The sequence below is a fragment of the Corapipo altera genome, unplaced genomic scaffold (assembly GCF_003945725.1).
Source record: "Corapipo altera isolate COAL_440 unplaced genomic scaffold, ASM394572v1 64, whole genome shotgun sequence".
In the NCBI taxonomy this organism is placed as follows: Eukaryota; Metazoa; Chordata; class Aves; order Passeriformes; family Pipridae; genus Corapipo; species Corapipo altera.
Genome location: NW_020884893.1, coordinates 8,587,216 through 8,607,936, shown reverse-complemented (window position 1 = coordinate 8,607,936; position 20,721 = coordinate 8,587,216). Strand labels below are relative to the sequence as shown.

The following is a 20,721-nucleotide window of genomic DNA, read 5'->3' as shown; positions in this document are numbered from 1 at the left end:
AGGAAGGGTCTAGGGAAAGCAGCTGGAGACACATGGGATGGGATCTGCTGTGAGTGGCTGTGCCACACAACAAGCTGTCCCTGACACACACCCAGTGCCACAGTACAGCTGTTAGTGCAAATTTGTTCTGGTTTAGGCATGGGCTCACAGTGGGATGTCTGTCAAATTAGCCAGAGCACCTGGTGGGAAGATTTTGCTGGCACTAGATTTTCATACTGGTGTTGTGCCAGCTGGGAAAGGCAAATGATCCATAATTCAGCACAAAGCTCTAACGATGCAGGCAGCTGATATCTGAGTCAGTCCGGAATCTGCTGGCACCATTTGACCCTCAGCTGTGAGCAGATGTGAACCAGAGGGGCAAATCTGCACTGGGTCAGCACCTTGTACTCTGGAGCTGTGCTGGGTTTGGTGTGCTCTGCTGTTGCCTGTGGGGATCAGTTCAGGAGCCACTGACTTGTGGTCTAAGGAGTAAGGACACTGACCCTCCACTGGAGGAGGTGATAGGTTCTCAGTTTTAGGAATAATCCCTCTGGTTTCAATGGATTACTGGTGAGAATGTAGATTGTTAAATGGGTAAGCATTCTCTGAATCAAGAACAAACACTGCAGAGCTTGTACATAAATTCCTCCCTATTCTAGCACATCCTTTCAATGTTTAACTCGCTTAGTACAACTTAAAGTGAAGCACATAGTGAAAGGCTTGGCTGGATAGGGCTGGTGAATTAGGGATGTAATGAATGAAATCCTGTTGGGAGGGAAGTGGTGTGGTTGGGCAGGGAGCTGGCACTGTGTTCAGGTGGAGCAGGCAGTTGCTGAGAGCAGCAGGTTGCCAGGGACAGAAAAACAACCCAAATCAGGATGCCACTGACTTTTTTGCTTATTTTGGGGGATACAGGGGCCAGCTCTTGGGGCAGCTGTGATGAACGAGTGCACAGCCAGATCTGGTTTTCTCAGTGCTGCCAGAGGTTCTAATACACTGCCCAACAAACTGGGAATAGGAACAACCACTTTGATTCTCCAGGGCTCAGATGAATGATGCTCTTCCCTCATACATTTGGTGTTAGTGAGAAGTTTTGGGGTGGCTCTGAGTGGGCACTGTTGTGCCTAGGGCTCTGCTGGTGCCTGTTTTGGGGCATTGCAGGTGGTGGTTGTGGTGCAGTGGGTGTTGTGTGACCCACTCTGCCCCAGTTGGGTTGGAGATGGTTTTGTGCTGCTCTGGACTGGGTTCTGTTCAAATGGTGTTTTGCAGAGAGACCTCGAATAACCTCAGAACCCCACGATGTCGACGTCCTCTTGGGAAACACAGTTTATTTCACCTGCAGGGCAGAAGGAAATCCAAAGCCTGCAATTATTTGGCTGCACAACAAGTAAGTCTCACGCAATGAGCCCTGGGGTGGCAAAGGTTTTCAAGCACTGAGCTCTTCAGTGCCTGCCTGTAATTACAAAAGCTGTTTCACACTATGCTTAAAAAAAAAAAAGAAAGGAAAAGAAAAAAGAAATGGCTGTTCAATGGGTTGTATTTACCTTCCTTTTAATAGCATTCTCTGGTGACCACGTAATCCAAGTGATGTTTTCATCTGCATTTGAAATATTTCATCTGCTTTTGTAATGGATTCCAAGAGCTTATAACTTTCCTATAAACATGCTCTGCAGGCTGAAAGCAATTGTCTTTTGATCAGGGAAAAAATAAAATTAGTGTTTCATGTTGCTCTAAGCCACCATGCTTGCCATTTGTTAACTGCTGAATTGCTTCTAGTCTCTAGGTTTTTCACACAAAGGCCAATCGTGCTGGAGAATGGGGGGTTTTTTTCAAAGAGAAAAATTTTTGTGCTGCACTGAAAGACAGAATTTGCAAATCAGTGTATAGGTTATCCTTCTGTATAGAAACACTGAAAAAGTACATGGCTGTGCTAGATGCCAAAGTGTTCTGGGAAATGCTACACAATAAAATATTTTGTGCTCAAGCAGCTGCCCACTGTGGAAGTGAAGTTGCTTTGCTGTTTTACGAGCTTCTTGTCTGGTGGAGCCTGAGCAGGGCCCAGTTATTAATAAAAATGATCAATGTGTGCTTCTTCAGCAAACTCCCCACCAGGCAGAGTTTCAGCCCAGAGCAAAAGTTTATGGCTGAGTTAAGTCCCCTGGGAAGGAAGGTTTTGTTAGGGAAATGCTGGCAGGCTCCCAAAGACAGCATTGTAAGAGGGGTAATGATAATAAATGTTCCACAAACGAGATATGACTGGAGTGAGGAGGCATCAGGGGAATTAAATAAATGCCCAGCAAGCATATTAGTTTGCATAGTGGGTTCAGCCTTTGTCCTAGGGGGACAAAGGTCCCTTCTCCCTTTTCAGTCATCTGCAGCCATCCAAGATTCCTTCGTGCTGGGACAAATGGGATGCAGCACTGGGACCTTCTGCCACGGGCTGGGATCCAGGAGTTGCAGGTCATTGCAGAAAGAAGAAGATGTTTCATAGCTCTCAGGCTGGGTTGGAGTCCAAACTGTGTTGGGGTCCCCTGGTGACTTACTCAGAGCTTTACGCTCCCCTGAGGCCTTTGAGCCTTGACTTTGAATAGAAGTGGCTGCACACAATAACAATATTAGTTCATTATAATATTTGCACTTAGAAAGTAATGAGAACAGGCTTTCCAGGCAGAGATACCCTGACAATAGCAGCAGTGCTGTGGCATGGGAACAGTGTGCTCTCCTGATGGGCTGTAAATGTCATATGTAATCAGTGGTGAGAGAAAAAGCAGCACACCCAGGGAGCAAATCAGAGCTGGAGCTGCAGTGCAGTGCTGTGAATCAGAACTCTTGCTGTAAATCTCATGAAGTCTCAGAATACCTCCAAGAAACACCAACTTACTGCAATGCAAGCAAAGCCCCTGCCCCTCCCAGCAGCTTGAGGGGGACCACCAGTGTTTACTCCTTCCAGATTTTGCCCATTTGTGGCTGTTTTTCAGTAATAAGATTGACATGAAAGATGACAACCGCCTGAACCTGTTGCAAGATGGTACCTTGATGATCCAGAACACCAAGGAGTCGGATAAAGGCGTCTACCAGTGCATGGCCAAGAACATAGCTGGGGAGGTCAAGACACAAGAAGTTGTGCTGCGCTATTTTGGCACCCCATGTAAGGGAGCTTTGTGCACCCCTTGATGACCCAGCTTGGGTTGGAGATGGGAGTGGAGCTAAATCATGTCACAGCTTTGTATGTGCCAAGATGTTCTGAGGGAGAGAGTATCTAACAAAGCAATGACTTTGAGAGTGGCCTGAGCTTAGGGGGGCTCCTTCACTGTGGTGGGAAAAGGGATTTAGAGATTGAAGGTGGCTTGGGACTGGGGAGGGAGTTTAAGTCTGGCATGAATTCTGCACCACAGAGTTATCAAGGGTGAAGGGGACATGGGAGAGGGGATGCTCCAGCACTAGGTGAGTGGGTGTGAGGAGGTGGTAGGAGGACTTAGTGCTGGGGGCATCGCTCACAGTGAGGATTTGGAGGTCAGGGAAGAGCCAGGTGACTGTTAGGTGGGTTGCATGAGGATCCAAGCAATTTCTGCCTGCAACTGAGCAGGCAGCAGAGCTGGTTTCTAAAGCACTCATTTCCTTCCAGCCAAGCCCACTTTTGTGATCCAGCCTCAGAACACTGAAGTGCTGATGGGGGAAAGCGTCACCTTGGAGTGTGGGGTCTCTGGCCACCCCCCCCCTCGCATCAGCTGGACCCTTGGCACAGGCTCTCCTTTGCCACAGGATTCCCGTTTCACTATCACCAGCTCCGGAGGACTCTTCATTCAGAATGTCACCTTCTCAGACCAGGGGCAGTACAACTGCAACGCCACCAACTCCGAGGGCTCCATCCAGGCCACAGCAAGGATCATCGTGCAAGGTGAGGAGTCCCAGGCTGGTTCTGTGATGTTCTGTGACATTTCTGGGGCACAGTGTTTGGTCAGCAGGGTGTATGTAAGCTCTGTGACTGGTTCTGCTCCCATGAACTCCCCGAGTTTGCTGCCTGAGTGTTTCCTGCTGCTCAGTCGTTGCTTTCCCCTCCAGATTCTCCCAGGTTTCTCGTCATTCCTACTGATCAGACAGTAACTGAGGGACAAAGTGTGGATTTCCCCTGCTCTGCTGAGGGTCACCCTCCACCTGTGATTACCTGGACAAGGGCAGGTACTGCCTCACTTGACTCGTGGTTTCTCTCTCTCGTGCCATCATCCATGGGATGTGGGTGGGAGCAGCTGAGCTGATGGTCCAGGGTGGTGACTTGCAGTGGTGGCACAGGACAGATGGTTATCAGCACAGGGCTAGTCACACTGGGAGGTGTGTTATAGATCACCAAGGATGATGTTAAGCAGTGAGGAAATAGCCTCTTGGGCCTTTGACACACAGAATCAGAAGGAAGGAGTGTGCTGGTTTCCATCAGCATGAAACCCGTGGAAAACCTCAAATTTCTTTCTGCAATGACTTCCTACCTCCTTTGAAAAGGCAAGGTCTGTGCACTCCAAGTCAGTGGGTGTCAGTCACAGAGTTGTTTGGGTTGGAAAAGACCTCTAAGGTCATCAAGTCCAACCATTAACCTGACACTGCCATGTTAACCACTAAACCATGTTCCTACATGACACATCTACCTGTTTTTTTGAACACTTCCAAGGATCATGATTCCACCACTTCCCTCAGCAGTATCACCATGTGCCAGCTCTCTGTCATTGCCATTGATTTGCTGCTCTTGGGGAGCACATTGCAGAAGAGCACCATTCACTGCTGACACACCTTCGAGTTTTTTTTTAGCTTAGGAAGAAGGACTTTGGGACAACAGGTGGTGAACTTTTAAAGTCTCAAATAATTGTTAGTGCTGGCTCCACTGAACTGATCTCATCCAACACTTTCTGGGACAGAAGCCAATAATACTTGGCCCAGAGGTCCTCCAACTTTTCCTTATGCTTCACAAGCCATAATTAATGGTTTAGTGCTGTGGAGAATTCATGGGTGTTGTATTCCAGCTTCCACAGCAATGGCCCTGGTGCGGAGTTAAGAAGGACCAGCTGAAATTCTGCTCTGCCTGCATGTCCTCCATCTCCTTTAACCTGTTTTACTCCACTTCCCAGAAAATACATTTTAGAGATGTGGAAAGGAGCACAGTGACAAGAAGTAAGGTTGACAACTGCTTTGGAACTAGGTTTGCACTCAGCAAGCCAAAAATTAAAAATCAACCAGGCTTTGCACTGCTTTCACGTGCTAAAAGTAAGACAAGAGAAGGACAAGTGATGGAGCATTGCTTGTCTCAAAGCCACTTTTGACAGTGCGTGGGGATTTTGGTATTTAGGATGAATAAAAAAGAGCCCTTATTTGGAGGGGAAAAAAAATGAGTTGCCAAATTGAGAAGTTTTAATAGTTTTGGTTGGGTTTGGTAAAGCAGTTTAGTTTTCAACTTACCTTCTGAACTAGAGAAAATGTTGAAACAACAGTTTCCAAAATGAAGAAAATCACAATAACTAATTCAAAAAGACAATTCTAAATGTTTCTGTTTATTTGATGAAACAGCCAGTTTGGATAATTGAGCACTTATTTGCTGTCCATCAGGTATTACTAAATCTGCAGGTTGCACTAAGAAAAGACTTAGGAAGAAAGAAAAAGGGTTCCAGCTCCTACCCATTTGCTCAGACAAGAAAATTTGGTGTGATAAAGATGGCATTTCAGGGTGGCTGATGTTGGGAGGGAAACGAAATTTGTAACTGTCATGCAGATCCCTCTAGTGTCGGGATGGGAAACATCACAGAGGCATTCACAGAGAATTAACAAACTGCTTGTTTGCCCAGGTGGGCCTTTGCCAAACGACCGGCGGCACAGCATCCTCTCCACGGGCACCCTGAGGGTGCTGAGGGTGGCTCTGCACGACCAGGGGCAGTTCGAGTGCCACGCCATCAGTGCCATCGGGGTCAGGACCCTCCCGGTGCAGCTCTCGGTCACCCCACGAGGTAAAAAAGGGCTGGCAAAGGTTCTGGTGAATAACACACCGTCTGACCAGGCGGGGAATTGCCCTGTCTGCCACGGGATGGGATTTTGCTTTTCCATGAGAGCTCCATCAGCTGGTGGGAAAAGTTAAGAGAGGTTTGCAGAGTGCCGAGGTTTGTGAATTGGAAGGAGCTGCTTCGGTCTGGGAGTTGTCAGAAAGAAAATTATTTTAGCAAAGGAAAACTGTATCATTTACAGAAAAGTGTATGAATTAAATTCTTAGTCTTTTTTTTTTTTTTGCCATTTTTAAGTTTTCTCTCTCCCATAGAAATAATTGTAAAATTCTTTTTAAAATAAAATAGTCTGCAAAACAAAATGATTCCTTCTCAGGAATGTTTAACTCTGGCTCCAGATACATTTGTTTTAAATGTTACCTGCCAGATCATAGGTCCAGCTTAATGTTAGGTATTCTAAAATCAAGCCTCTGTAAAATACAAGCCACACAGGAATATTTTTGCTTAATTAAGCCTAATTAAAGCTTAATTTTTTCTTCTTTTTTTAAAGCTTTTGCTTAATTTTCTCTTTGCTCCCATATAAATAATTGTTCTAAGTAAGCAAACTTCCCTGTCTGTTCACAAACATGGTAGAATTTTACTGATGGCAGACTGGAGGGAAGAACACTATCTAGAAGCATGAAATTAGTGAAGCTTCAAGCACAAAATTCGCAGAATATTTTAAGACCAGCAAGATCAATATAATTATTTAATCTGTCCTGACTAACACTTCCAGAGAGCCTCATCTGACAGTGCCTGAATCAAGTCATGATCCCTGTTTCAGCTAGAGCATCCTTTCTGGAAAGGCTTTGGGTGAATGGTTATAAATGACTGAGCATATTCCTGTGTAATGGTCCCAAGTAGAGACTCAGAGGAGCAGAAAATAATGAACATCAATTACATAAATTAATGAACAGAGAGCTTGGTAGCAAGACAGAGAGCACGAGGTGAGCTGCCACCCCTCTGCAGAGTCCTGTCAAGAGCAGGAGGAGCCCAGCCCTGCTTTGCCCATGCTGAAAGGTTTTACACTCAGATGTCTCTGTTTTCCTTGGTGTATTTCTTGCCCTGGTGACTTCATTCCCCTGTGCTTCACAGTGATACCCGTGTTCCTTCAGCCTCCCCAAGATGTGGTGGCAGAGACAGGCCAGGATGTTGCCATTACCTGCGCTGCCCAGGGAGACCCACGGCCCACCATAACCTGGGTCAAGGTATGTGGAGATTTCACGTGCTCGACGGTCACTGGGGAGCAGGGTGGCTCCTCTGGGAGGCATTTAACAACTCTCTCCTTCAACACCTTTCCCACCTTCACTGGTTACATCAGTCTGTGGGATAAAGACTGACATTTCCTTGGAAGGCTTTCTGGTTTCGCTGGAAGAGCAATGCTAACATCTGGTGGCCACTTTTGTTCATCACATCCATCTCCGGGTTTGCTGAGCAGGCTGAGGGCTGGGATGGGGGGGAGCTTTCCATCCACTGACACATTTTCTGTCTTTTGATGGTGCAACAGGAGGGTATCCAGATCACAGAGAGTGGCAAGTTCCATATTGGCCAAGATGGGACCCTTTCCATCCAGGATCTTGGTGTGGCTGACCAGGGCAGATACGAGTGCATAGCAAGGAACCCCTTTGGCTTCACCTCCAGTGCCATGCAGCTCACCATCACCGGTACGGCACCTCTGCTGCTCCTCCACAATCTTCTCCTGATCTCCTCTAAGGGGGTGCTATGCTGTGTTGACATCTACACTTTGGACACATAATTATACAAGAAGTTACTTCCTTAGCCTCTTTTCAGACAGGTCCCTTGGATCAGGGTTGCTCCGTTGTCACAGCCCATGCACCTCCCGGCTGCCCCTCGCTGTTTTCTCAGCTGAGCTGCAGTTACTCCCTGCAAAGCCAAAGGTGTTGTCTTAAACCTCCTCCTGCAAGCCCAGCTGACAGTATATATGTAGTTATTGCCTCTGCTGGGAGGGAGAGACTAATTAAAAAATGTGCCAACTTGCTCACAAATTGTCATCTGACTGTAACCTCATACACCAGGGCAGGGAGGAGCAGAACAACATTGTCACTGAAAATACAGGGTTTTAAATATTTGGTCAGTCATAGAATCATAGAATCACAGAATTGTTGGGGTTGGAAAAGACCTCCAAGATCATCAAGTCCGACCTTTGACCAAATACCTTCATTGGGAATGGGAAATAAGTGGCTGGTTTCAAGCTCCTGCCCCATGTGTTAGGGAAGCTGTAATGGATAAGGAGGAGTAGCACTCCTCTGGTCAAACCAGAGCTCAGGAGTGAAAATTGGGCCTCTTAGAGGGTAAGGAAGAACTGGCAAGGGAAAAAAAATCAGAGGCAAGGAAAAAAGTTTAAAATGTAAGCAAAGGGCTGTTCCAGCAATAAGCAACGTGGATAGTGAAGAGCTTATTAGATGAATTTAGTAACATTTAACATACAGAGGTTATATGCAAGGAGCTGAAAATAGTCTGAAATTTCTTTGTTGTTTGAAATTATTCCTGAGATAATTTCTGTCATTTATTCTTGCTCAGTGCTTCATTTACTAGCTGGATGTGGCATACACTGGTAGACAAATGGGAACTGGTTTGTTCAGCTGTGACAAAGGCCCTGGCTTAAAAAATGCATCCTGTAGCAATTTTAAAGAATTAATGTCTTTCCTTCTAAAGGTATTCAAACAACAGCTTTGTTTTTTTTGATTTAAAATGATGTAACAGGTGTGTCAACACTAGCTTTGAACTGTTTTTTCATCATAAATATCTATTAATTATCGATTATCAAAAATTAATAAGTGAAGTGTTCCACAAACAGAGAATTAATATGTGAGCAATACATTTAAATTAATTTATTGGCTTTCAGAAGTACGTTTGTGCAAAGTAAATACATTGTTTTGGGTTAACCCACTGTGACTTTGACATTTTCTTTTTCCAGTTTAACCACTAACCAAAACAGGCATTCATTTGCAAAACTGTACAGGAAAAAACACTGAATACGTGTCCACAAAAAAAGTCACCTTCTTTTCCAGTAGCTTCATTCATATTCTTCAGAATATCTGTCCAAAAAAAATAAATTCATGGTGTTTATATCAGAGATGGAAACGCAACTTGACCTGCAGTGAGGTCACTATAGGGCTTGTACCGGTGCACAGATTTTATTGAACTTGGAAGAGCAGTTAATATCAAAGCCAATTTAGGGTGTTTTGTTCTTTCTTTCTGCTTTGGAAAGCCACGGACGTCGGTCGGAGCGGTGACACGTTCGTAGCCACGTCGCTGCGGGAGGCCATCAGCAGCGTGGACCACGCCATCAACTCCACACGCACCGAGCTCTTCAGCAAGTAAGTCTGTGAAGTGCCCTGATCTCAGACTTGAAGAGGAAAAGTGATAAAAAAACCACAACAAACAAAGCTTTCTCCAACCTCGTTTTATCCTTGACAACCCGCAGATGAAAGCTGCGGTGTTGTTTCGAGTGCTGGAGGTTCGAGCTGCACCACGTGTAAGGTGTGAGGATGTGACAGAGCTTCCCAACAGGCATTCAGGATTCTGGAAAAATGAGATGCACGAATATTGTGCCTCTTATGTCAATTCTATCTGCAATGTACATTTTGTCAACTGGAGCTGGTTCTGGAGATAGTGAATAGAAAAGAAAATAATCAGCCTAGTCATTTTATAAATGCAACTTGACTTTGTGCAGGGTGAACAGAAATAATAATATAACAGTTCTAACCATTTCTTCAATAAAAAATGAATTCTCCAGTGAATGGTGATTCCCTCTTTTTCCACCCCAATATATGTTTTCCTTGAAAAGATGGATAGTTTCTATTAAGCCCCAAACCCTCTGGGTTTTAGCTGTTGAAAAGTGAAAAGTAAATTACTATTGAGGGAAAAAACCAGAGATGTTGAGGGAATTAAATATGTGCATTTTCCTGGGGAAAAATATCCTTTCTTTAATCATCTTCCATGTGCAGGCATGTCACGTTGGTCTTATGCACTAGTTTGGGGGCCAAGCACCAGACCAGGCTTAGAGCCTGACTCTTGCTGCCTGTAGCAGCTCTGAGCAGAGTTGATTAATTTTAATGTTCCTGCATCACTTTTAATTCCTGGAAACAGACGTCCCAAGACACCCAACGACCTCCTGGCTCTCTTCCGCTACCCCCGGGACCCCTACACCATCGAGACAGCCAGGGCAGGGGAGATCTTTGAAAGGACCCTGCAACTGATTCAGGAACACGTGCAGCAAGGGCTCATTGTGGATATGAACGTCACAGGTGGGAGAGATTTCATTTCCCTTCTTAATATTGTGCATATGTTGAAGCGAAAACAATGATGTGTAGATATCCAGGAAGTTTGAAGATGTACCAAAAATCCAGATAAATGTTGTATATATCAAGAAATGTGTTGCAATTCTTTCTACATCTCATGGTTTTCCTGACAGCTGGAAGGCTGATCTTGCATTCACCGTAACAACTTGATAGTCAGGAAACAGTTTCAGTTCCCCATTTCTGTAAAGGTTTCTTGGCTGGCTATGAAAGCCCCAATCTTTAAAAAATATTTATCCATCTAACTCATAAAGGAGTACCTTTGTGAGTCTGAAGTTCAGACCCTCAACAGCATGGTCCCAGATTTTTCCTGCCCTCCACGTAGCAACAAGAAAAGTACTGTGGATTCTGGGGTATTTGGGTGCTGTAACAGAGGAAGGGGGATATCACTTTTCTGTCTCTCTACTACTTTGACCTCTTAGCTACAAACTCAGGTGCATTTCAGCCACTCAGGTTCTTTTTATCAAGGCAGGATAGCAAGGAACAAAGCAACGTAACACCAAAAATACTTAGTGGAGTCCAAGCATCCACGTCCTTGATCTACAACAGACATTCCCGTACACTGCGTGTTTCTACCTATACGTGTGAATCATCATGTAGCAGGCATGTGTGTTTGGGGCCTGTAAATATTTTTTCCTGCCTGGATGTATTCCAGGGTGCAAGGAGTCTCTTTCCAGGTGGCAGGTCTGGTCTGGGCTGGTTGGACTGCCAGCCTCTCCTCCTTATTGCCCTGTCAGCATCCCCACGGTGCAGCATTATTCAGCGCTTTCACACAGCGCAGCGCCCTGGCAGTCACCCACAGCTTCCTGCTGCTCGTCACGTAGAGTTTGGATGGGTGATGGAGCTCATGGTGGCAGTAATAACCCAGAGAGCCATAAAATAAACCTAGAGTGGAGACTGAGACCACCCCCACAGTTTGCTCTGCCAGTCACAACATTTGTGGTTTCCAGCTCCGTGCAGTTAATACCAAACTCTTTTCCCCTTCTGTTCTTCTTTGTGGGCCCGACGTGCTTCCTCTGCTTTCCTTAAATTACGTTGCAACACCACACTCAGGGATCTGGCCTCCCTGTGCCCATCCTGACAGTCCCAGCAGTGGCTTTCACACGCAGAGCCCTTACATGGAACAGTGGGAACCAAGAGGTGACAGGTGACCTGGTGCTTTGCCTTTCCCATTGCAGGCTATCGCTACAATGACCTGGTGTCCCCTCACTACCTGAACATGATTGCCAACCTGTCGGGCTGCTCTGCCCACCGTCGCACACCGAACTGCTCTGACATCTGCTTCCACAAGAAGTACAGGACCCATGACGGCTCTTGCAACAACCTCCAGCACCCAATGTGGGGTGCGTCTCTCACAGCCTTCCAGAGGCTCCTCAAACCCGCCTACCAGAATGGATTTAACCTCCCCCGAGGGTTTTCCTTGGCAGAAGATGCCAGGGATCTGCCCCTTCCTCTACCCCGCCTGGTCTCCACTGCCATGATCGGGACTGAGACCATCACCCCCGACGACCAGTTCACGCACATGCTCATGCAGTGGGGACAGTTTCTGGACCACGACATGGACCAGACGGTGGCAGCCATCAGCATGTCCCGCTTCTCAGATGGAGCACCTTGCAGCGAGGTGTGCAGCAACGACCCGCCGTGCTTCTCCGTCATGGTCCCTGCCAACGACCCCCGCGTGAGGAACGGGCGCTGCATGTTCTTCGTGCGCTCGAGCCCGGTGTGTGGCAGCGGGATGACCTCCCTGCTGATGAACTCTGTCTATGCCAGAGAGCAGATCAACCACTTGACGTCTTACATCGATGCCTCCAACGTTTACGGCAGCACGGAGCAGGAGTCGCAGGAGCTGAGGGACCTGAGCAGCCAGAGCGGGCTGCTGAAGCGCGGGCAGGTTGTGCCCAGCTCGGGGAAGCATCTCCTTCCCTTTGCCGTGGGGCCACCCACGGAGTGCATGAGAGATGAGAACGAGAGCCCCGTGCCGTGCTTCCTGGCAGGAGACCACCGTGCCAACGAGCAGCTGGGTCTCACGGCCATGCACACGCTGTGGTTCAGGGAGCACAACCGCGTCGCCACGGAGCTGGCTGCCCTCAATCCCCACTGGGACGGGGACCTCCTGTACCACGAGGCACGGAAGATTGTGGGTGCCCAGATGCAGCACATCACCTATGCCCAGTGGCTGCCCAAGGTCCTTGGGGAGGCTGGGATGAAGATGCTGGGTGAGTACAAAGGCTACAACCCCAATGTCAATGCGGGGATTCTTAACGCCTTTGCCACCGCTGCCTTCCGCTTCGGGCACACCTTGATCAACCCCATCCTGTATCGGCTGAACGAAACCTTCCAGCCCATCCAACAAGGCCACATCCCCCTGCACAAGGCCTTCTTCTCCCCTTTCAGGATCATGCAGGAGGGGGGGATTGACCCCCTCCTCCGTGGGCTGTTTGGGGTTCCTGGGAAAATGCGAGTCCCCTCAGAACTCCTCAACATGGAACTGACGGAGAAACTCTTCTCCATGGCACACTCTGTCTCACTGGACTTGGCTGCTATCAACATCCAGAGAGGGCGAGACCACGGCATCCCACCCTACAATGACTTCAGGGTCTTCTGCAACCTTTCGTCTGCCCAGGAATTCGAGGACCTCCGAAATGAGATAAAGAACTTGGAGATCAGAGAAAAGCTCAGGAGGTACTGTAGCTTGGATGTGGAAGCATCAAAATGACTGGAGATCAGTCAGTGAAAAGTTTTTGCTCCTCCCAGGACACCCATGGACTAACCTTCCCAGATATTGCTACCCACAGATGTTAAGATAGGGTAATAGCTGTGATTTAACAATGGGGTAAGACAAACGAGGTCTCTCCAAGTGATCAGTCTGGTTCTGGGTGGAATGTTGTCAGGCACTGCTGTGGTGTAGTTTGGGAGCAGATTGAGCCTTGGAGCTATTTTCCAGTCAGACTAAACCGTGCCCTATCTGCCCTGGCTGCCTCTTTCCAAGGCAGGCCTTTATCCCATTGTCTTTCAGATAAAACCATTATAAATATTGTCCAGATGAGTTCCTGGCATACAAATTCCTATGTTGGTATCAGATTTATATTATCTCTGCTCTTTGATAGATTTTTAACTTTTTTTTTTTAATATCTGTTATCATGCAGTTTATATGGAACTGCCAAAAATATTGACCTGTTTCCAGCACTGATGGTGGAGGATCTTGTCCCTGGGACCAGAGTTGGACCAACACTGATGTGCCTGTTAACAACACAGTTCAGAAGGCTGAGGGATGGAGACAGGTATTGCCACTGGAGTCATCCCAGATTCTTTGGTATTCTGTGTCAGGGGTTTCGCTCCTTACAGGGAGAAGCAGAATCTGTAATTTTTTTATTATTTACTGTGTTGTGATGTGAAGAACAGTCCAGTGCATTTGCAAAAGGACTTGTCACAGTTACTGCCAAGGTGTTCATTCGTGATTTAATGATTCTCATTTCACTGAAGAACACTGGGCATCATTGAGGATGTGTCCAGTATCTCATAAAATGCTAGCAAATATCTGCAGGAGCTTCTTTTTAATTCCTGTTTGCTGTTTGTGTGAATGAGACACATCTTTGCCTGGTGATGCACTTAGGGCAGGAGCACAGGGAGGTTTGTGGGTACAGAAAAGGCCTTCTGTGTCTGCAGCCACCTGACACCAGAGCAGGAGCTTCTCTTGAGATGGGTCATGCTGCAACATAGATGTCAGGGAACTCTTTTTCCTCTCTCAGCCTCCCTCCTTCCCTCCCTCCCTCTTCTCTGACTCCTGAGACACTGTGTGATTACAACTCACTGCAGATTTTGGTATGAGAATCCCGGAGTCTTCACGCCAGCGCAACTGACTCAGATCAGACAGACGTCCCTCGCTCGTGTCATCTGTGACAACAGTGACCACATCCAGCAGCTGCAGAGGGATGTCTTCCGGGTGGCATCGTACCTGCAGGGCATGGTCAGCTGTGAGGAGATCCCTGCCGTGGACCTCCGCTTGTGGCAGGACTGTTGTGAGGGTAAGGAGCAGGCTGTTCTAGCACCAGCTGACACGGGGGTTGCTCTGGGTGGCATTTGTCACACGCCATCAGCTGCTGTGAAATTGCAACTGATTTCCTGCTACACTGGGAGAACCTTGTGTCAGCAAATGGGTGCGAATAGAATATAGGATAGAATAGGAATGGAATAGAGTAGAGTAGAATTAAAATGGAATGGAATGAAATAGAATAGAATAGAATAGAATAGAATAGAATAGAATATTTCAGTTTTAAGGGGACTTACAACAATCATCCAGTGCAACCGCCTGACCAATTCAGGGCTGACCAAAAGTTAAAGCAAATTATTAAGGCCATTGTCCAAATGCCTTTTAAACCCTGAGTGGCTTGTGGCATTGGCCACCTCTCTAGGAAGCCTGTTAACTTCACTGAACCTGACTGAAGGTCCACCTAGCTGTGGGCTTCTGTCTCTGGCTGGGGGAGACACAGAAGCAGGCAGGTATGGGAGCTCTCTACCACATACCACTTCATGGTTTCATTTGTGAGTCTAAACCTCCTCCATTAAACCACAGATCCTGCCACGGTCCCTTTTTCCATGTTTTGGGTGCAGATGTCCAGCTGAGACATGGGAATCCCTGCACACCTTTTTTGCCTCCTTCCCTTCAGCATAAGAGATGTGTCAAGGGTGGATGGTACAGGGGGGCAGCTCTGCCTTGTGTTCTGCTTTGAACACAAGTACTCACTGCAGACTTTCCCTTCCTTCCCAAGACTGCCAGACACGAGGGCAGTTCAGGGCTCTTTCTCAGCGGTTCCGAAGGAAGAGGTCTCCTGGCTTCAGCTACCCAGAGGAAAACCCTGCCAAGCACAAGCCTCCCTTCCCCAGGTGTAGTATCACCACTTTTATCTCCATTTTATGAAACATAAGAAAAGGTTTTAATAACTCAGTCCATTCAGGCCTCTGAAATTGGCACTCTGCAGAGGTCTGGAGGTCAGGGGTGTATCAGTAGCTGGGTGCTGAGCTTGTCCAGTCCTCCAATGTTTCAGTGCAGAGGTCAGCTCTGTTGTGTAAATACCTGGGCCATTTGAGGCAGAATGATTTTCTCAGCCAGGAAGCTGCTGTTTGCATAATCCCTTTCACTTTTTATCCCTGACCCCAGAAACGAGGTGCCTTCCCCAAGCCCTTCCTCCAGAGAGAACCTCGAGTCCCTTGTGGCTGAACTGGAGAAGACAGTTGCTTCCCTACGGAAACAGGTAAAACTTGGTGCCCCGATCTTTATCTTAACACGGAGTCATCTCAGGAGCAAGATTTACCTATTTGCTGTGGGCAGTCCCTGTGACTCCTTGTGTCCTTCAGAGCCAAGAGCAAGATTTACCTATTTGCTACGGGCAGCCCCTGTGACTTCTTGTGTCCTTCAGAGCCAAGAGCAACCAACTCATCAGAGGGGACTAGTGGCAGGTACAGAAGAGGTGGGATAGGGAGAGAAGAGATGAAGCTGAACTCTGTGAGCTCAGACCTCTACAACTGTAGGGTAAAATGCAAATGGAACCTTGGTGAAGAAAATTTGAGCCAGCATTTTTTTCTTGTATTTGGGACAAGTTAAAGATTATCTGTGCAGTGGTGCAGACTCCTTGTATTTGGGACAGGTTAAAGGTTATCTGTGAAGTGGTGCAGACTCCTTGTATTTGGGACAGGTTAAAGGTTATCTGTGCAGTGGTGCAGACTCCTTGTATTTGGGACAGGTTGAAGGTTATCTGTGCAGTGGTGCAGACTCCTCTTTGAGCTGCTGCTTTCTCATCCCCAGGTGAACGCACTAGAGAGCCAGCTGAGGTGGCACCACAGGAACACCAGCACACAGGGAGAGGTCAAGAAAACTGGAGACAAATGGAGAAAAAGATGACCATGTTGCCTCTTTGAATAAGGTCAGTGTGTTTGTTCTGGGCTGGGGTCAATGTGGATTTGCTGAGCGTGCAATGGGACACCTCAGCAGTGTTCACATGCAGGAGAGGATGTTGCAGAAAGGAATGGAGCAATGTGGTGATGAATGGGACATGAAGTAATAGGCTTAAGTGCAGCAGGTTAGACAGTCATTTCTGCTGGTAATGATTAGTGACTCACTGGAATGAGTTGTCTGGGGACGTGGTGGCGTATCCATTCCTGGAGGTCTTTTAAGAACTGGTTTGGCAAAGATGGGGAAAGACATAAGTATAGGATGGACCAGGTGGGATGGGTGAGGTCTCTTGGGCCTATTCTCCTGGGACTCTGGGTAGGTTTCTTCTAACAACACTTAATATCATAACCCCAAATCCAGCAGCCTCCAAAGGACCTTTGTGGGGAGAGATATCACACAGCTCAGTGATGGAGTAGATGGACTGGTTCCTCCCCAGGGTAACAAGGACATCTGGGCAGATGGAGCAATCCATCATTTGCTTACATATTGGCAGAGATTTCCCCCTCACCATCTGAGTCACTGTGCACTTTGCTTCTGGAGGTACGAGTCCCCTGTTTGCTCAGCCCCAGCCAGGGCAGCACAACTGTGAGGTGTGTTGTGTGTAAAGTCCCTGTCAGCACCTGCCAGCCTGAGGACTCCAGCTGCTGCTCAGCAATGGCAGGGTCCTGGCAGGGAGCTGCCAGACCTCTGCTCCAGGTATTCAGGGGCATGGAGAGCACAGCCTGAGCTCCCTTATCCCTCTTTCCATGGAGATCCCTACAGCCTTGAGACAGAGGGTGAACAGCTTGCTGGCACCTGCCAGTCTGGAGAAGGTGGTTAATGGTTTTTATGTGTTGCAAATGATTACTGCAGGGACAGGAGCAGGGGAGATAAGCAGTAAGTGCTGTTCTGCCAGGCAGTCTGTACTAGAAGGAGCATCCTCTGGAAGTTAGATTACAGGATAGGGCAAGCAAAGGCTGGTCTGTGCTGATAATCTCAGCAGAAAGCAGAAGGAGAAGCCTAGAGGCTGGCCACAGTTTTCCAGCATAATTTGGTGTGTTGGTCCCTATAGATTTTCCAGTCAGTGATTCTGCTTTACAAGTGTGACATAGAGTGCAGTGTGACATATGAGTTGGCTTTTCCTTGCTATCATTTCAGATCCTTGAAAAGCACTCTAGGGTTTACGGGGTCCCTGAAAAGTATTACTGTGGGTTTAAAAGGTTTTCCTGCTGCAGTCCTACATGCCCCAGATGAGCCAGGCACTGCACAAACAGCTCTCTCTGCCTCCAGCTGCCTCCCATATAGCTTTTCTGCTTTCTTGTGCCATTTCAGGTGCCCTGTGACCTGCACTCCTGCTCTCCACCAAACCACTCCAACCCACTCCTATAGGGCTCAGAAAGCCACCACAAGACCCCACGAAGCTCTGCCTCCTCTCACACCTCCTGTGCCACTCCCCACCCCAGGACCACTGTACTTTTACCTGTATTGAACCCTCTGCACTGACTGTCCACGAGCCCCTCAGCCCCTGGATCCTTCCTGCCTTTGTCAGCCTCCTGGGGATGGGCTCTGCCCTCAGTGGTGACAGCCCAGAGTCTGCCAAGATGCCTCTTTCTTCCACAGCCCCCAGGGGAATGGAGACTAATTGAAACTGCTTTAGTGTCCCTTTTCTGCTCCTCTTCCCACACACCGCTGTCATCACCCACCACGTCTGAAAATTCCTATCGGCACCCAACTGAACCAATTTATTAAGAGGCAAAACCTTCCTCAAATACACTGTGGTGTCAGGAAATGTCTGGAGAAATCAGGAAAAAAGAAAAGATAAATAAACAGGAAGCCCAAACCCCCATCCATCTTCTGATGCCATCAGAAAGACCAAGTGGAACCTCAGGACTGGGTTTGGGCTGGGCTTGCAGTCCCTGCCAGCAGCGAGGAAGTGACCCAAAGCCCAGAGAAGTCTCCTGGATGGTTGGATGCTTCAGGACAGGGTGCCAGGCATGGTGTGGCTGCCCACAATCACCCTCTGTGCTTTGCCAGTCATTGGTGACAAGTGGCACATCCTTGGTTACGTGACCCCTCGAGTGACCTTTTGGACATTTTGCCCAATGTCCAAAAGCATTTTCCACAGCATGACCTGCATTCCCCAGCTCTCTGCCCCTTTCAGAGTTTAATTGGAATTATGTTTCTCTTCCTTTTTTTTCCCTCCCAAAAGGCTCTTTGCTGGAAGATGTATTTCAAGTGTAAACGTAACAGGACCTGGAACAGAACCTCAGCTAATTAGATGTAATGGGCGCTCTCATTAGTGGAGGGGAGCTGCTGGTTTCTGTCAATTAGGCTGGCAGGACTCGCTGTGGTGTTTGACACATGGGTGAATGCAAAGTGCTGTTTGTGTTTATGGCTCCCAGGTGCTCTGCAACCAAACCAGGACTGTGCAGCCAGATCTACAGCACAGGTCTTCTGGTGTCATTGCTCTTTGGAGGTGCTTTTTAGTGGTGCTAGAACTCAAGTCCCTGTGTATCCACCACAGCCCCAAATCTGTGGACAGATTGGTTTTTAATACCTCCTTGTAAGCTGGTCACAGGGACTTGGAGATAAAATACTTGATCCATCAGATATCTGTGCCTTCCTTATCTTCCTCACTTTTCATGTGTCCTCCCGCCTGCCTTCCCACAGCACGAGGACCAGAAACTTCTATGAACGTGCTTTTTCTTCTATATTTTTTTTTTATTTTATTTTTAGGTGTTTTATAGTACCAAAGGGGATCCAAAGCAGCAGGGTTGCTCCTGGAACTTAAGAGGAAAATAAAAAGAAGATACTAGAAAGTGGTCGTGATTTATCATCTCTTTCCTGGCGTGGGACTGAGCCATGCATGTGTGCCCTGTGCAGACAGAGGTTTGCAGGGATGAGTCTGTGTTATGCATGTCTGGTAGGTTCAGCTCAGAGGCAGTATTTAGTCCTCAGGGATGTTTGTCATTTTGAAGTACTCTTTCATTTAGGTGCAAATCAAGATCCAAAGCCTTGCGTGTTATAAATCAGCTGCACTTGTCTATCACTTGTACCACTAGAGAATCTAATCTGGCAAAGGTCAATAAAGGTAAATCAGTCTCCAGTCTCCTGCACACCAGAAGTCCTCTTTCTAAACACTAAGGCATAGACATTCCATGCTGGATTTTATCAGATGTCTCTCAGTGCATAACCAAGCAGCCCATTTTGCTCCTGATGGAGCGTGACATGAGGAGCAGACTTGTCACAAGTGCTGCAGAAGGACAGCAGAGGGGATGTCCTGTCCCTTTGGGTTGCAAGTCCTTCTGTGCTCCATCCCCAGTACCCTTCCTAATGCTTAGGTGGGAAAAATGCACAGAGACATTACACATCCCTGTGTGGCACCGAGGGCAAGGCATTTTTGCAGGTTTTTGGCCATTATGAGACACCCAGGATGCAGGACACAGCAGATCTAGAGTTGCTGGCCCAGGGATGAGTCCAACTTGTTCCTCATACACCACCCAGTTGCAGTCTGCAGCCCAGACCCCTACAATTAACTTCCTGTATTTCTTTTTGAGCAGCCTCTTTCAAATCCCAACTACACACCCGAAATGAGCTACCCAGACCAACTGCAAGAAGAGTAGGATCAAAATAATGGTCTCAGAGCCAAGAGTGGATTTACTAGGCACAAAATTCCCACTAATTAGATGGAACAGTTAAATGACAAAGTCCAGGCAGGGGTTGGGGGTTGCAGTTGGGATTTCTCACCAGAGCATTGATCTTCAGGTGGCTTCAGGAAGATGTGAGAGGGGAATCTGTCCTTTGGCTGATGGCAGTGGTTGCTGTGATGTGGTAGGGGGGTTGGAGCACGTCACTGTCTGAGTGTGACCAGGTCTGGGGGAGGGTGGGTGTGCTGACACATCTGGAGCTGGGGGTTGTGTGCCAGGGCTCAGCTCTGGATGCCTCGCAGGTGCCTGAGGCTGATCCAACCCCTGCATCAGGGAAGGACCTCCTGAGACTGGACAGGACCCACGTCTGGTGGAGGCTGAGCGAGCAGCAGATCCCAGTGGAACTGGGAAGGGGATTCCCTAGAGGTCCTGTGCAAGGGGGAATTAGTGGGAGGAGGCAAATATTTTAGTGTGGTAACGCTAGGAGGTCATTGTAGACAGAACAAAGAAAGGATCTTGTGTTATAAACTCCACAATATCCACCCAGGAAATATCCAAACACTTCAGATCTCTTCTGAAGTTATTTCCTTAATTCTGTTTTAACTCCCGCGCGTTTGCGGATGCAATTATTGTCCTATGGAAAAAAGAAAATATCCTCCCACACAAGTGAGATGAAGAATATTAGCTGGAGTCAGCCACTTGTGACAAGAGCTGCTTGAAGAACAGAGAGCTGTGTTTATGGTGCTCTGGTAACAAGCAAAGAGCACACTTTAAAATAATTAATAGATAAAACAACAGCCGTTCTCCTTCTTCGAGAGCGGCGAGCCCTG

At 47.6% G+C, this 20,721-nt stretch overlaps 1 protein-coding gene across 1 annotated transcript in view; it reads left to right on the top strand.

Moving 5' to 3' along the window:
- LOC113948570 (peroxidasin-like) overlaps nucleotides 1-19,311 on the top strand; it is a 43,767-nt gene extending 24,456 nt beyond the window's left edge. Inside the window, exons 8-23 of the mRNA XM_027646266.1 lie at nucleotides 1,249-1,366; nucleotides 2,958-3,127; nucleotides 3,605-3,877; nucleotides 4,042-4,158; nucleotides 5,805-5,963; nucleotides 7,089-7,201; nucleotides 7,501-7,657; nucleotides 9,226-9,334; nucleotides 10,107-10,264; nucleotides 11,494-12,997; nucleotides 13,462-13,596; nucleotides 14,132-14,340; nucleotides 15,085-15,199; nucleotides 15,474-15,567; nucleotides 16,119-16,236; nucleotides 17,577-19,311. Of these exons, the coding sequence (XP_027502067.1) occupies nucleotides 1,249-1,366; nucleotides 2,958-3,127; nucleotides 3,605-3,877; nucleotides 4,042-4,158; nucleotides 5,805-5,963; nucleotides 7,089-7,201; nucleotides 7,501-7,657; nucleotides 9,226-9,334; nucleotides 10,107-10,264; nucleotides 11,494-12,997; nucleotides 13,462-13,596; nucleotides 14,132-14,340; nucleotides 15,085-15,199; nucleotides 15,474-15,567; nucleotides 16,119-16,214 (3,527 nt within the window). The 3' untranslated portion in view covers nucleotides 16,215-16,236; nucleotides 17,577-19,311. The remainder of the gene's footprint in view (nucleotides 1-1,248; nucleotides 1,367-2,957; nucleotides 3,128-3,604; nucleotides 3,878-4,041; nucleotides 4,159-5,804; nucleotides 5,964-7,088; nucleotides 7,202-7,500; nucleotides 7,658-9,225; nucleotides 9,335-10,106; nucleotides 10,265-11,493; nucleotides 12,998-13,461; nucleotides 13,597-14,131; nucleotides 14,341-15,084; nucleotides 15,200-15,473; nucleotides 15,568-16,118; nucleotides 16,237-17,576) is intronic.
- The last annotated feature ends 1,410 nt before the right edge of the window (nucleotides 19,312-20,721 follow it).